Raw genomic sequence first — 13,986 nt, 5'->3', positions numbered from 1 at the left:
TCACTCTCATCAACTGGCAGTACCACCTGTTCTTTATACCTTTTGGAAGTGCCATAGAAAAAGTGTGGATTCATCTCCTGCATTAAATCATAACACATGCATATAGCATGTTAAATACACATTTGTATTAATGCATTACAAAATCTTGTCCCTGGTACAATATATAATCAATTCTACTGATTTTCCTACCAAATAAACTGTAGATTGTATGCTAATTTATCCACCCTGCTTGTATTCCAACCTTGTATGCCTGGTATTGCCTTATGATATTCCAATATGGTACAATGTTGCCTCAGGGCAGCATTCAGTTTTTTGTAAATTCCTGTGACATGTGATTTTGAAAATACTTTTTTACTTACCAGTGAAGGGGGTTCTGATTTTTTGTATGTGATTATCTGGGTGAAAAATGCATTTTTCAGAATAAAATGTGGGGCTGTGTGACATGGTCACGTGGTGAAAGAGGGAGGAAATGGATCCCTGTGGAATCCACACTGTGGAAGCCTACCTGGAATCATTGGGCGCAAGGCAGGAATACACCCTGGAGGGGGCGCCAGTCCTTCACAGGGCAACACAAACACACACACATACCTACGGACACTTTTGAGTCACCAATCCACATACCAAAGTGTGTTTTTGGACTGTGGGAGGAAACCCACGCGGACACAGGGAGAACACACCAAACTTCTCACAGTCACCCGGACCGGAATACGAATCCACTACCTGCTGCGCCACCATGCCGCTCTCACCCAAGCTTACCATTATACTCTATATTAAAAATAAATTAATTAAATAAAATAATCAAAATGAATTCCCAGGGGCTTTAATGGTAAATGTGTATATTCATATGTTATGATCTCTTGAGCTGTGTAGTTGAATAAGAGGTTAAATCCAATACTATATATTGGTGAAAAAATTATTAAAGTTGCATACCCATCTGGTGGGGAAAGAAAATTAGTGTCACCTTTTAATTAATTTGACCTCAAGATGGAGCTAAAGCATTAATAATTATTTCATGCACTGGTGACCATTTATAGCTATTCAGGTTAGAAATGCAAACTAATCTCTGAAATACCTAACAGGGACATATGTGGTATCAGCAGAATCCTAAGAATCTGAACTTTAATTATCCTAAACATGTTGGACTGTGTAGCTTCTACCATCCTCCCAATAAGAGGGGTGGAGGATGAATGCCACAAATCACACACACATAGCTGTAGCTCAAACGCTTATGACTGATATTTTCTATTCGTTTTTAGCCTGAGAGCAGAATAAAACTATATATATGGAAATATATATATATAATATATATATATATATATATGGAAAATTGTAATCCTAGAGACTGTTCTTTGCAGAAATTTTGAAAAACTGTCTACACTAAGGATGTATATATTCACCACTAATGTTGATTTGATACACATCTCGATACACTGCCACCGATGCGATATAATTGCGATACACTGAAACGCATTGTTGATACAATGCGATAAAAATCAGTCCTGTTCATGATATGATGCAATTCAAAAATGATTTGATAATGATATGACTTAATTATAAGATCATCTTAACTCAATAGCACAATTCTGCTTTACTCTGTAACAATTTGAGGGATGTATGCATCTGGTTGTTTTCAATGGAGCAAAACCAATACATAAATGCAAAATTCAGTATATTGAGACAGCATTAAAATGTATTCATTTGAATTATTTCCGTCTATTTATACAAAATGTATAAATCATGTAAGATCAGTAGTTTTCAAAAGTACAATGTTAACAATATGCATAGTGAAAATTATCTGCAACACATACTACTATCTGCTCGACTTATCTGCTACTCTACAGTGCCGTCTTTTCATGTGTGTCACCAGATTCGTCGTGCTACTAACGTATTTGATAGCCCCACGGCATTGTTTACAGATTGCGTGCGTCTTGTCAAGTTGACCACCTCGCTTATAAAACGCAAAATATTGCCACATGTTTGATTTGGGTGTCTTTTTTGGTGCATTAAATATCTCTTTGTTGTTGCTAATGCTTTCGTTTCCCTTCACCTTTGTTGTGTACGTTTGTGTGCTTGCGTCAATGCCTGAGGACACGATGGTGCATTTATGTTGCCTTACGGAAAAAAAAAAGAAATCAATAGAAAAAAAAAATACGTTGCCTTGGAAAATACATTAGAATAAGAAATAGGTACTGAGGGGAAAAAACACCCGATTTAACCATGGTATTTGCAGATGTAAAAAGGCTAGAGGAGATGCACCATAAATTTGCCCGCAGATTATTCCCCATACACCTTGATTCTACCGGTGCAATAGCATCGCTGACATGTCTGCCGAACCACCGATGTGAATCAGGGAATCTCCCCATAGTCTACACAGCAGATATAATTTATTTTGTAATTACAGGTGTTACATCTTTGCATTTTATAGTTATGCAGCCGTTCCATGTTTTAACTAGCCATGAGCAATTAACAGAACTTAATTTGTTCCCAAATAAAGATAGTTCAGGCTATTTTACATTATTTAGTTTGAAGCTGGTGGATAAATTGATAGGAAGTAGATGAAAGATGGGAGAAAGCCAGAACAGAATGACAGAGGTATGTGATCATATAAAGGTTGCTTTATTCTGAAGATACATGGTAATTGTCAGAGGAAGTTATTTTAGTAAAATGTTTTATTTCTGCAGGTTAATGATTGTATGTATCTGTTTATTTCTAGCCAAGAAAATTTAAGCTGAATTATGCAACATATGGGAAAAGGCCTGAGCCTGGGTGAGTTAACATTTTATGCCTGTATGTTTCCCCACCTAGTATGGTGAAAGCTTGGTGATAACTCGGGCATCTTTTTTCATTTTAATAACAATTTATGTTTATTATATTCTCACACAGACCTGAATTCTCTGTTTTTGTTGGAGACCTCACACCAGAAGTAGATGATTATCAGCTTCATCAGTTTTTTGTGAAAAAATACACTTCTTGTAAAGGAGCTAAAGTTGTCACTGATCCCTATGGGAACTCAAGGTAGGAAAAATTTCAGAGAACATATGGCCTCCTTTGACAATTCAATGACAGGTCTGAGAGCATGTTGTTGCCAGCTTATTGATATAATGTATGATTTGGTTCCTTTCATTCCATTTATCAACCAATTACTTTGCTTCATTTTTACTTGTTTTATCCTGTTCTTCTAAATAGCATAAGCAAGGGCAACTTTCAAATGAAGTGATTCTACTTCATGTTAAAAGTAAAATAAGTACATTTTTACTATCAAGTTAATTAAATTTATAACCTATAAAATGCAAGATTCTAAATGTTGGAACTGAAATGCCAAAGGCTAAAAATGTAGTGCTGTATTGAATTGCACAGGGGCTATGGCTTTGTGAAGTTCAGTGATGAGAGTGAACAGAAGAAAGCCCTTGAGGAGTTTCAGAATGCTACTGGTCTGGGAGGTAAAGCCATCAGAATTAGCATCGCAGTCAACAAAAGGTAAATATTCCCTGAAAATAAGATGGAACTTAAATATATAATACATGAACCATTAATTTGTTTAATCTAACTGTTCCCAATCTGTCATCTGGGCTAGAGGACTGCCTTTTTTTTTTTTTTTTTAAATCCTACTCTTGCTACAGTTCGTCCTGAATCCACCCGCTCCTGTAAAAAATCAGCAAAATCTGACCTGCTCCCACCAAAGCTTAGAGATTACCGGGCTGCTTACGCCTGCGCAATCCTGCATATTTAGGGGCTGACTTACGGGTTGACCTACCCAAATTGGACTAAGGCCCTATCAGTCAGCCAGAGCTACACAGTTTCTTATCTGACTGTCAGATTCACAGTGGTACTGCGAGGGGCGTAATTAGGGTTGCCTACAATCCTGTGTATTGGGACTTGTTTTATTCCAAATTTCTGAGGTTATACGGTTAAGATGATGATTTGTTTGAGGGAGACAGACGCTCCGCAGCTCTTTCAGCCGATGGGCATGGCAGGTACTCCACAGATCTTAAAAAGAGAACATGATTCTCATTGGTCATCACTTTTATTTAGCCTATCAGCAGGCAGAGTTAGCTTTCCATCATTTAATGCTGCAACCAATAGAGTCACAGTCCTTCCTATGGGGTGTTTTTATTTTTATTTTTTTTTCTTCTTCTTCCTGTGGAGCAGCATGTCAATCCTATAACACAGCTTTGCTTTTAGGTAGAACCGTGTCCTGGAGAAACAACATTTTGTTCTCCCTCAGCACAATTTAAATGTTGCTGACACACCTCTCAGACTGTCAGCCACGCGTCAAAATCAGTCTGACACTGCACAGACCTACTTGGCTATATTACAGTTTATTGTACCAGTTGTTCTCTGCCATAAAATGTTACACAGATTAAAATAATAAGGTCTAAAGAAATTAACTTGGTCAACTATAGGTGCTTTCTACTGTTGGTACTAAGCCCAGTGGACCTCAACTGATGCTACTGAGAAGTCCAGTGTTGCTAAATTGTTCCTGCAACATGTCAAACAGGTGCAAACTATTTGCTGTAAAACTCAAGCAATGTAAGGGGCATCAAGATAATAAATAAAAAAAAAATAATAATAAATAAATATATATATATAATATATATATATATATATATATATATATATATATATATATATATATATATATATATATATTACTATTTTGAAGTAGCCTGTTCAAAGTTATGAGCACTTCTCACACATTACATACATCACACAAAGGCCCTCTGACATCTCACACACCTCTGACACTGTAGAACACAAATCACAAACACAATCAATTATTACAAATGATCTGACACTGCACATACCTACTTGGCTCAATGTCTAACAATTTTGCCATAGTAAGCTGGTTAGTGCTTAAACTCACAGATAGTTGCTAGCGGCTCTTGTTTTCCCTTTGTATTTTCTGTTATTGTTTCTTGTTTTAATGCTTGGGGTTTTCATTAGTTTATAAACAGTGTAATATACAAGTTTCACGTTTTGAATGGAATTACTGAAATAAATCAGCTTTGTTATTCTAATTTATGACCAACACCTGTATATAATTTTCCCATTTTATTATTCATCCATAAATATTTTTTATGGAAAGATGCCACCAAGGTGGTGTAAAGTTATAGAGTGTAGCAGATACTTGGAATAGTGGGCAGATAACCAGTCTTAAGGCATGTGAGCAGGAGCCTCTAGCAGCAGGCAGGGGCACAGCACCGGATCTTGGGCCCTGTTCCGTGTTTTCTGAACAGTGTATTAGTCTGTCCAGTTTGACACGATTCGATGGACAGTGAACTAAATTTTAATAATTTGGCATTACTAAGGGTGTCATGCAGTACTGTAGGGAAGTATACACATTTTGACTGAGATGTAGCCCATAAAAAAGGTGAAAAATGAGACAATGATCTGAGATTACAGTGGTTTTAGGAAGAATAATTATGCTATCTGTGCTGATATTAAGTGTGAAAAACTAAATCAAAGGTATGGTTACAATAATGTGAAGACCCTGTTATATTTTGGGCATAGACAACTTAGTCTAGAATTAATGAAAATGCCATTTTTGTACATCTACGTTCTCAGAATTAAGACCCAGTTAGAGAGAATTTTCCCAAGCCAATGTCCAGAACGTAACTTATAACTTGCATTATGATCAGAGCCATATCCTGTACGTTTTATGCAGTTAATAATTGAATGTCAAATTAAATTACACTTTCAATTGCATATGAATATATTTCAACAACATTTATTAAGAATTATAAATAACAAATATCATTTCCTAGATTCAAGTAAAATTTACAAATAAAACAATGAATGAAGGGTGGGACTTTATGCGTGAACAGCAAGCTGATTGGCTGTTCATGCATAAACAGAATCCATGTTCAGCATTATGAGAATTTCAACCAGTAATCGTACCCTTCTCATTAAAATTTCTGGTTTTACTTCACAGAACGCTGTCGTCCTGAAAGGGTCCCCAAAGAGCTTTAAGCACGACCCTTGGGCTAGTTTCACTGCTGCCAGGACAGTGGTGACTGGAGCCCTGCCCTGTGTGTGTGCCACACCACTTAAAACAAACACTCTGTTCAAAATATAACAGCGCTTATTAATTTATCTGTTACAGGTCCAGGTCTGGTTAGGACAGCACCTGAGTGTGACACCTGGTCTAAGTATTTTGGTAGAGAACACTTACTCCACCTCTTTTACCTGATAACCTTGGGCTGTTTACATAATTGTAATCTATAGGGGTGGTTTCATTTAATGTGAAATATTCATTGGGTCTAATCTAAGTCAAGTGAGACATATAAAACATCAATATTGTATTCACTTATTTTATTCATAATGATACGATAGGGTGAAATAATCTTATTAAGAAAAGCAAATTTTCAATCAGATGTCCTATGGGTCAGCACTCTTAATTGGTGTGTAGACGATAAAAGCAAATGTTCACCATCAGCCAGGAAGGTAGAAAAACCAAGCTCCTCCAGTTCTGGGACATGGGAAAACAACAATTAAATTGGCCTTATTATCCTTATATTAGGTCTAGAGACTTAAACTTGGATCAAACTGGCAGTCCCTCCTGCTACTAAGGGGCTCAATATCAGCTCAGCTCATAACAAACAAAAAGTCTATAGAATTATTTTATTTTGCAATAGTGTGTGTGTTTTTGGCACATTAAATTTGATAGCAGGTGTTATAATAGCTAGGTACCTATATCTCAGCATCCACACATCTGATCAAGCCGACATTTGGCATACTGATTGTAAGTCTATAAATGCAACATAAAGGACAACCTGATATGGTCAGAAAGAAATTAAAATGAAATAAGTGATCATTAATTTGACGTTTTTGTCTCACCAAAATATAAGTTAGACCTGATAAATATTTAGCACTAAAGGAAGCCACCCCTGCAGGCTATAATTATGTACACAAGCCAAGATCAGCAAAAGGAGGTGGAGTATGTGTATTCTACTAAAATACCCTAGATATCAGTCAGAAACAATGTGAAAACTTCACTTTTTTTGAGGTTCTTTCCATCAACATTACAAATCTTTTCACAAACATTTTCATTAATATTTACAGGCCACCAGGGCCCTACTCAGAGATTTTGCTGCAAACCTAGCTTTTAAAACAGAAATATAAGACAAGAAAAAGCATACCCCATGGTTCAATGATAAAACCTGTACCTTAAAGCAAACAGTACGGAAATGGCATTCAGTAAAGCTGCAAATGTCCCACTCTGCCTGGAAGGACAGCCTTAATATAGTATAGAAATGCTCTCGCTCAGCATATCTGGCCTTGCTGATCTAAAATAATAAATATAATCCTAGAGGACTGTCTAGTATAATTTCCGAAATTACAATAAAATCAGGCAGGTACCAAACCACAAATTCCGGCGACTCTCACCAGTGAAGTTTTATGTTCAATTTTTAAGTTTTAATAAAATTGATTATTTTATTGAATAATTGAATATTAGATAAATTAAACCCAAAGTATTAAATCCAACTTGTCAGTCATCTGACGTGGCTGATATAAAACCTAATGTAGAAGAAAGGCTGAAAACTTTTTACCCACTACCACAGCTAGAACTAGAGAAAATCTAATCAAATTTATTTGTGTAGTGCTTTTTACAACTGATGTTGTCACAAAGCAGATTCACAGAATTCCAGTAAATATAAATTTTTAACATGAAATGTAAAAATCCGCCAGGAGAGCAAGCCAGGGTGGCAAGGAAAAACTCCATCAGAGCTGAGGAAGAAACCTTGAGAGGAACCCTATCCTCCTCTGATTTAAAGATTGCGATTGTGTCCGAGTCCTGAATGTGGAGTGGAGATGGCAAATATCAATATTTTATTCGTAATAGAACATAGATGACAGATCAAAAGTTTAATCTGAGTAAATGTAACATTTTAAAGGAAAAATATGTTGATTCAAAATTTCAGTATCAACAAATCCCAAAAAAGTTGGGACAAGTAGCAATAAGTGGCTGGAAAAAGGAAATTGAGCATATAACGAACAGCTCGAAGACCAATTAACACTAATTAGATCAATTGACAACATGATTGGGTATAAAAAGAGCTTCTCAGAGTGTCAGTGCCTCTCTGAAGCCAAGATGTTAAGAGGATGACCAATTCCACCATTGCTGCGCAGAAAGATAACAGCAATAACAGAATGGTGTTACCCAGTGTAAAATAGCAAAGACGTTTAAGTTATCATCAACCGTGCATAACATCATCAAAAGATTCAGAGAATCTGGAACAATTGCTGTGCGTAAGGGTCAAGGCCGTAAAACTCTACTGGATGCTCGTGATCTCCGGGCCCTTAAACGTCACTGCACCTCAAACAGGAATGCCACTGTCAAGGAAATAACAGAATGGGCTCAGGAATACTTCCAGAAAGCATTGTCAGTGAACACAATCCACAGTGCCATCCGGCGTTGCCAGCTGAAACTCTACAGTGCAAAGAGGAAGCCATTTCTAAGCAAGCTCCACAAGCTCAGACTAGACACTGGGCCAGGGGTCTTTTAAAATGGAGTGTGACAAAATGGAAAACTGTTCTGTGGTCAGATGAGTCACGATTTGAAGTTCTTTATGGAACACTGGGACGCCATGTCATCCGGACCAGAGAGGACAAGGATAACCCAAGTTGTTATCAATGCTCCATTCAGAAGCCTGAATCACTGATGGTATGGGGTTGCATGAGTGCTTGTGGCATGGGCAGCTTGTATGTCTGGAAAGGCACCATTAATGCAGAGAACTATGTTCAGGTTCTAGAACAATATATGCTCCCATCTAGACGTCATCTCTTTCAGGGAAGACCCTGCATTTTTCAACAAGATAATGCCAGACCACATTCTGCAGCAATCACAACATCATGGCTACGTAGGAAAAGGATCCGGGTACTGAAATGGCCAGCCTGCAGTCCAGATCTTTCACCTATAGAGAACATTTGACGCATCATAAAAGGAAGGTGCGACAAAGAAGGCCCAAGACGATTGAACAGTTAGAGGCCTGTATTAGACATGAATGGGAGAGCATTCCTATTTCTAAACTTGAAAAACTGGTATCCTCTGTCCCCAGACGTCTATTGAAGGGGGGATGCCACACAGTGGTAAAAATGGCCTTGTCCCAACTTTTTGGGGATTTGTTGACGCCATGAAATTTTGTAACAACATATTTTTCCTTAAAATGATACATTCTCTCAGTTTAAACTTTTGATCTGTGATTTGTGTTCTATTCTGAATAAAATATTAGATTTTGGCACCTCCACATCATTGCATTCAGTTTTTATTCACACTTTCTTTAGTGTACCAACTTTTTTGGAATCCTGTTTGTATTTAAAGTCCAGTACTCTGTGATCTGAGTAATCATGGAAGCTCATAACGGGGAAAAATTCTTGAAGGTATTCAGGAGTGAGCCCATATAGGGCTTTATACGTTAATAAAAAAAAGTTTGTAATCGATACGGAATTTAACAGGCAGCCAATGGAGTGATGATAGAACTGGACTGATAGGTTAAAATTTTCTAGTTTTAGTGATGACCCTGACTGCAGCATTTTGAACTAGTTGAAGTTTACTTAAAATGATCTGTATCTGCAATTTATCTCTTCTGTACAACTTGCACACTTGATGTAATTCCCACTAAATTAATCAAAGATGTACTACCAGTTATTATCAATCCTCTTTTAACTATAGTAAACTCATCCCTTAGCCTGTGCCTTGTACCTGAAGACTTTAAACTAGCAGTTATTAACACTATGATCAACAAACCAATTCTGGTCCCAACCACTATCTACATAAGAAACACACACATGAAAAATTTCTATCTGGGTTCAGGCCACATCATGGCACAGCTCTTGTTAAGATAACAGATGATCTTCTTTTGCTCATATCTATGTATCCCTGTTGGTGCTACTTGACCTCAGCACAGCTTTCAATACAATAGACCCCATTATTCTCCTAGAAAGGTTAGAGTTGATGTGATGATAAATGATTTATCTTTCAATTATTCAAAAGTATGATTTGGAATTCCACAAGGCTCTATTTTAGAACCATTATTATTTACCTTATACAACTTTCACTGTTACATAGGCGATACACAATTGTACATATCAGCCAAACCTGACGACAAACACAGATTAAAGCAAATCAAGGACTATGTAAAATATGTGAAAGGTTTAATGTGGTGTAACATACTCCTTCTAAACAGTAACAAAACGGAGGTTCTCCTTCTGGGTCCAAAATGGCAAGAACTAAATTACCAGTTACCAATTACCATATATTACCATATTACCATTATTACCAAAATGGCAACCACTAAATTACCATTTAAGTTTACATCTTGCTGACTGTCCAGTCATACCTGGTTCAGCAGGAAAAAAATTTTTTTTTAATCATTTGAGCAACACACAGACAGTATCACTGTGGTGGAGAAAATAAATACAAGTATTAAGAATTGAAATCTAACAGAGCATTTGCAATCAGAAAGTAGTTTATTAACCTTAAGGTGGTCAACACACAATAGCACAGAGCACTAAAGTGAATGAGGACGAGGAAGATGGTTTCACAGAGAGTTTATAAAGGTAGTTTTATACGTCATAAGCATAAGATAATCACTCAAAGTTTCTGCAAGCTTAGTTTCCTTAGAGACATCTCAGTTTGATATACAAGATGAACGACAATGTTTTGTTCTGATAAAGCACTGACCTCGAAACTGACCCGACATACACTTAGTTTCTGAATTCTGTTGACGGTTAGACATGAATATACAGACAAAACAAGCAGACAGGGTTTTTCAACAGAGACATAAAAATTTCCATTACAATCACTAGGATAGCTTTTTTTTAATCTTCACAACATTACCATGATAAGAAATACCTTATCGCTGCATGATGCAGACGCATTAATACATGCTTTTATTACTTCAAGGCTAGACTATTGTAATGCACTGCTATCAGGATGCACTAGCAGGCATGTAAGTAAAGTTCAACTAGTTTAAAATGCTGCAGCCAGGGTCCTCACTAAAACTAGAAAATATCAGAATCACTTTATTGGCCACTGTGCGAAACAGAGGAATTTGTTTGAAATTTAATCCTATCAGTCCATTTCTATCATCACTTCATTCACACTCATTACTGCCTGTTAAATTCTGTATCAATTACAAAAGTTTTATTAATTTTTTTATTTATTATTATAGTCTATAAATACCTGCAAGACCTTATTTCCCATTACGAGCCACTACAATTACACAAATTGCAGAATGCTGACTTTTTACCAGTAACATTTTTACTGTTAATTTTTAACCAGAATTCAGAATCAGGTTTTTAAGAGTTACTGATAAACAAGGGCTAGTGGTAGCACCTGCTAACTTTAGCTGGATTAGTACAGTTTTTAGTCTTAAACATGGATTCTGGTAATAAGTGTTTTCTGTAGGTTGGAATGCCTAGAGTACCATCAAAGTTGCACTTTATGTTTGTAGCATGGTCCAGTGTGTATGATGAGCAATATATATTATTTAACCTTGTTTGTAAAATCTGACACATCACATAAACTATGTACATCACACACTCAATCTGTATAAATAGAACACTGCTCAACAGTTATGACAAGTGAAGGCTTTTAGATAAATATACTTCGAGTCAAAATCCTCTCTCTGTAATTTAGACTCAAACAACATAAGACATTTTTAAAGTATAACTGGACCAATGTATAAGGCCACATTGTGCTGATTCATGCTTGAAACCTCAGACTGCTGCTTGCAAGTATATATTTGATACTTATTACAGAACAGCTTCTTGGAATTCTGCCGATATACGACGTCCATATTGGGTGAAAATCCAGAGATGCATTTACACTGGAATTTTTCTGCATTTCTAATCTACATTCTATAACTCTGTAGCAGTTTTTGTAACTATCTCATATTTTTAAACATTTCTATACTATAACACACTGATTAGCTGTGCACATTTTCACCCAGACTGACTTTTATTGGTCACTATTAAACACTTAGAACTTAAATTCTTCAGTCTAGGGATAAATTGTTGGTTTCATGTGATTCAGTATTAACTTGTAAAGAACTTGCATTTACTTATGTCAAAGATGGACAACTTTTGTTATTTGGACTTAACTTTTGCTTCGTATTTCAAGTAAAAATGTTAGCCTAAACAAAGTTATCTATTTTTGGAGGGCTCTGATCAATATTCATAACTTTTGGATACTGAAAGAAATTATTTAAAATTTGTATTTTATATCAGCAAGATCCCAAATTGGTGCATTGCTCATTATGGCATGCATCAGTGTGTTACGTTTTGAGAACCACAAATTTTGCAGTTACATCCATGTTCTTAACATTTTTGTTGATAATTTTTATCGTGTTCTTTGTAGCTTAGTAGATGAGAACATATGAACCTAAGCATTTATCATATTTAAGACCACTGGTCAAAATTTATGGCAAATACAGGCCTTCAGTTAAACGTTTACATTTTTTAAATTATTTTTTAAATAATTAATATTTTTGAAATTTTTGGTTTTATTATTCTTTATTAAACTTTTTTAATCCATCCAAATTTTCTAAAATAATAATACAAATTTTCCCCATAGGAATGAATGGTGGAATGTTCAGATATCACAACGGGCTGATCTGCCACACACCAGCTGAGAAAACGAGCAAAGCGTCCTTTCTCTCAATTGTATTGTGCATGGATCACATACGTTATCTCAGGGCAGACCATACTGATTTGCATTTACTCCTTTATTGTTGTGTCATTCCACTCATTCTTTTACATTAATTTTTAAACAACACCTAGCAACCACTTGAAACACCTGTAATCATTCTGTAAACACATACGCAACCAACATCTACACCATAGCAACACCTTAGCAACCAACATGTATACCATGTAGCAATACTGTTGACGGGTGTTTAGTTGAGAAGTTGATCAGGTTTGCCAGAAACCAGGCTAGGGGGCTGTGGAGGAATGCTCTAGGGCAAAGCACTGTCCCTTCACTCTCCTGTCCCTTTTTCTCTTTAATTTCATATTTATGATATTAAATGGAATTTCAAATATGGGGGCTCACATTAATCTGCCTAGTTGGGCAGATGCTGTGTGTAGTTTGAAGGCCTTGCACTGATGACTTCCACACTTTTGTTTGTTTTACATTTTTTTTTCTGTATTTATCGATATCGCATTTATCGATAATAGCAGTTAGTTGTTGCAGCTTTATTTTTACAAATTCTGTTACTATTTTCTTGAGAATTTTGCAGTGAGCATTTAATTTAAAATATTTTCAATATAGTATGCTTATTTTTTTTATATTAAATTTCTTTTTAAATATACATGTATAATGCCTCCCAGGTAAACATAATTATAAATACTGTTTACTGTTAGTTGATCTCACTAACATTTTGCAGCTTTTGAATTATGAGATTAGCTCATTTTTTGAAGTGGCCTCAGTCAGTAGCTTCAAAGTGGATCAAAGGAGTCCATGGGAGACCATGTCTAATATGTTTTTGCTTTTGCCCCCCCCCCCCCCCATTTATTGTACAGCAGCAAATCTAGTAACTACCACAACCAGAATCACAGCTATAACAACAGTTACCAACAGCAGTACTATCAGCAGCCCTATAATAATTACTATCAGCACTGGGGTTATGACCAGTATAGCAGTTACAACTACGGCTACAATCCTTATGCCACGCCTCCTCCAGTTCCTCATGGGATGATTGGACCCCCTCCACCGATGGGAATGCCTCCAGTGCCCCCTGACATGCAAGCAGCCACAGAGGTAAGGCCATGTGTTTCTAAGGTATGCTAAATTGTCATTAAGCGTATGGAGAGTTACTGAGTAAAAATACTTGCTACTCTGTTACACTGGAAGAAATTTTGGCATGGCTTCCAGTGTTGGATTTTTTTAACTTTGGTTCTGTCCAGTGCCTGGTCCGTATTCACACCAGAATTGTTGGGGAAACAAGCCTGCATTATTCAAAGCTGCTCTCTGTCTAAATTAGG

At 36.4% G+C, this 13,986-nt stretch overlaps 1 protein-coding gene across 3 annotated transcripts in view; it reads left to right on the top strand.

The window, feature by feature from the left end:
• LOC136678613 (tRNA selenocysteine 1-associated protein 1-like) overlaps nt 1-13,986 on the top strand; it is a 37,610-nt gene that overhangs the window by 17,946 nt on the left and 5,678 nt on the right. For 2 of the 3 annotated variants that reach the window (XM_066656663.1, XM_066656666.1), the window contains exons 4-7: nt 2,714-2,766; nt 2,884-3,015; nt 3,358-3,477; nt 13,525-13,762. In XM_066656663.1, the coding sequence (XP_066512760.1) occupies nt 2,714-2,766; nt 2,884-3,015; nt 3,358-3,477; nt 13,525-13,762 (543 nt within the window). The remainder of the gene's footprint in view (nt 1-2,713; nt 2,767-2,883; nt 3,016-3,357; nt 3,478-13,524; nt 13,763-13,986) is intronic. The other variant, XM_066656664.1, reaches the window with a different exon arrangement.

The sequence above is a fragment of the Hoplias malabaricus genome, chromosome Y (genome assembly GCF_029633855.1).
Source record: "Hoplias malabaricus isolate fHopMal1 chromosome Y, fHopMal1.hap1, whole genome shotgun sequence".
In the NCBI taxonomy this organism is placed as follows: Eukaryota; Metazoa; Chordata; class Actinopteri; order Characiformes; family Erythrinidae; genus Hoplias; species Hoplias malabaricus.
Note: the sequence above shows the minus strand (reverse complement) of the source record. Positions and strands in the feature narration are given on the sequence as shown.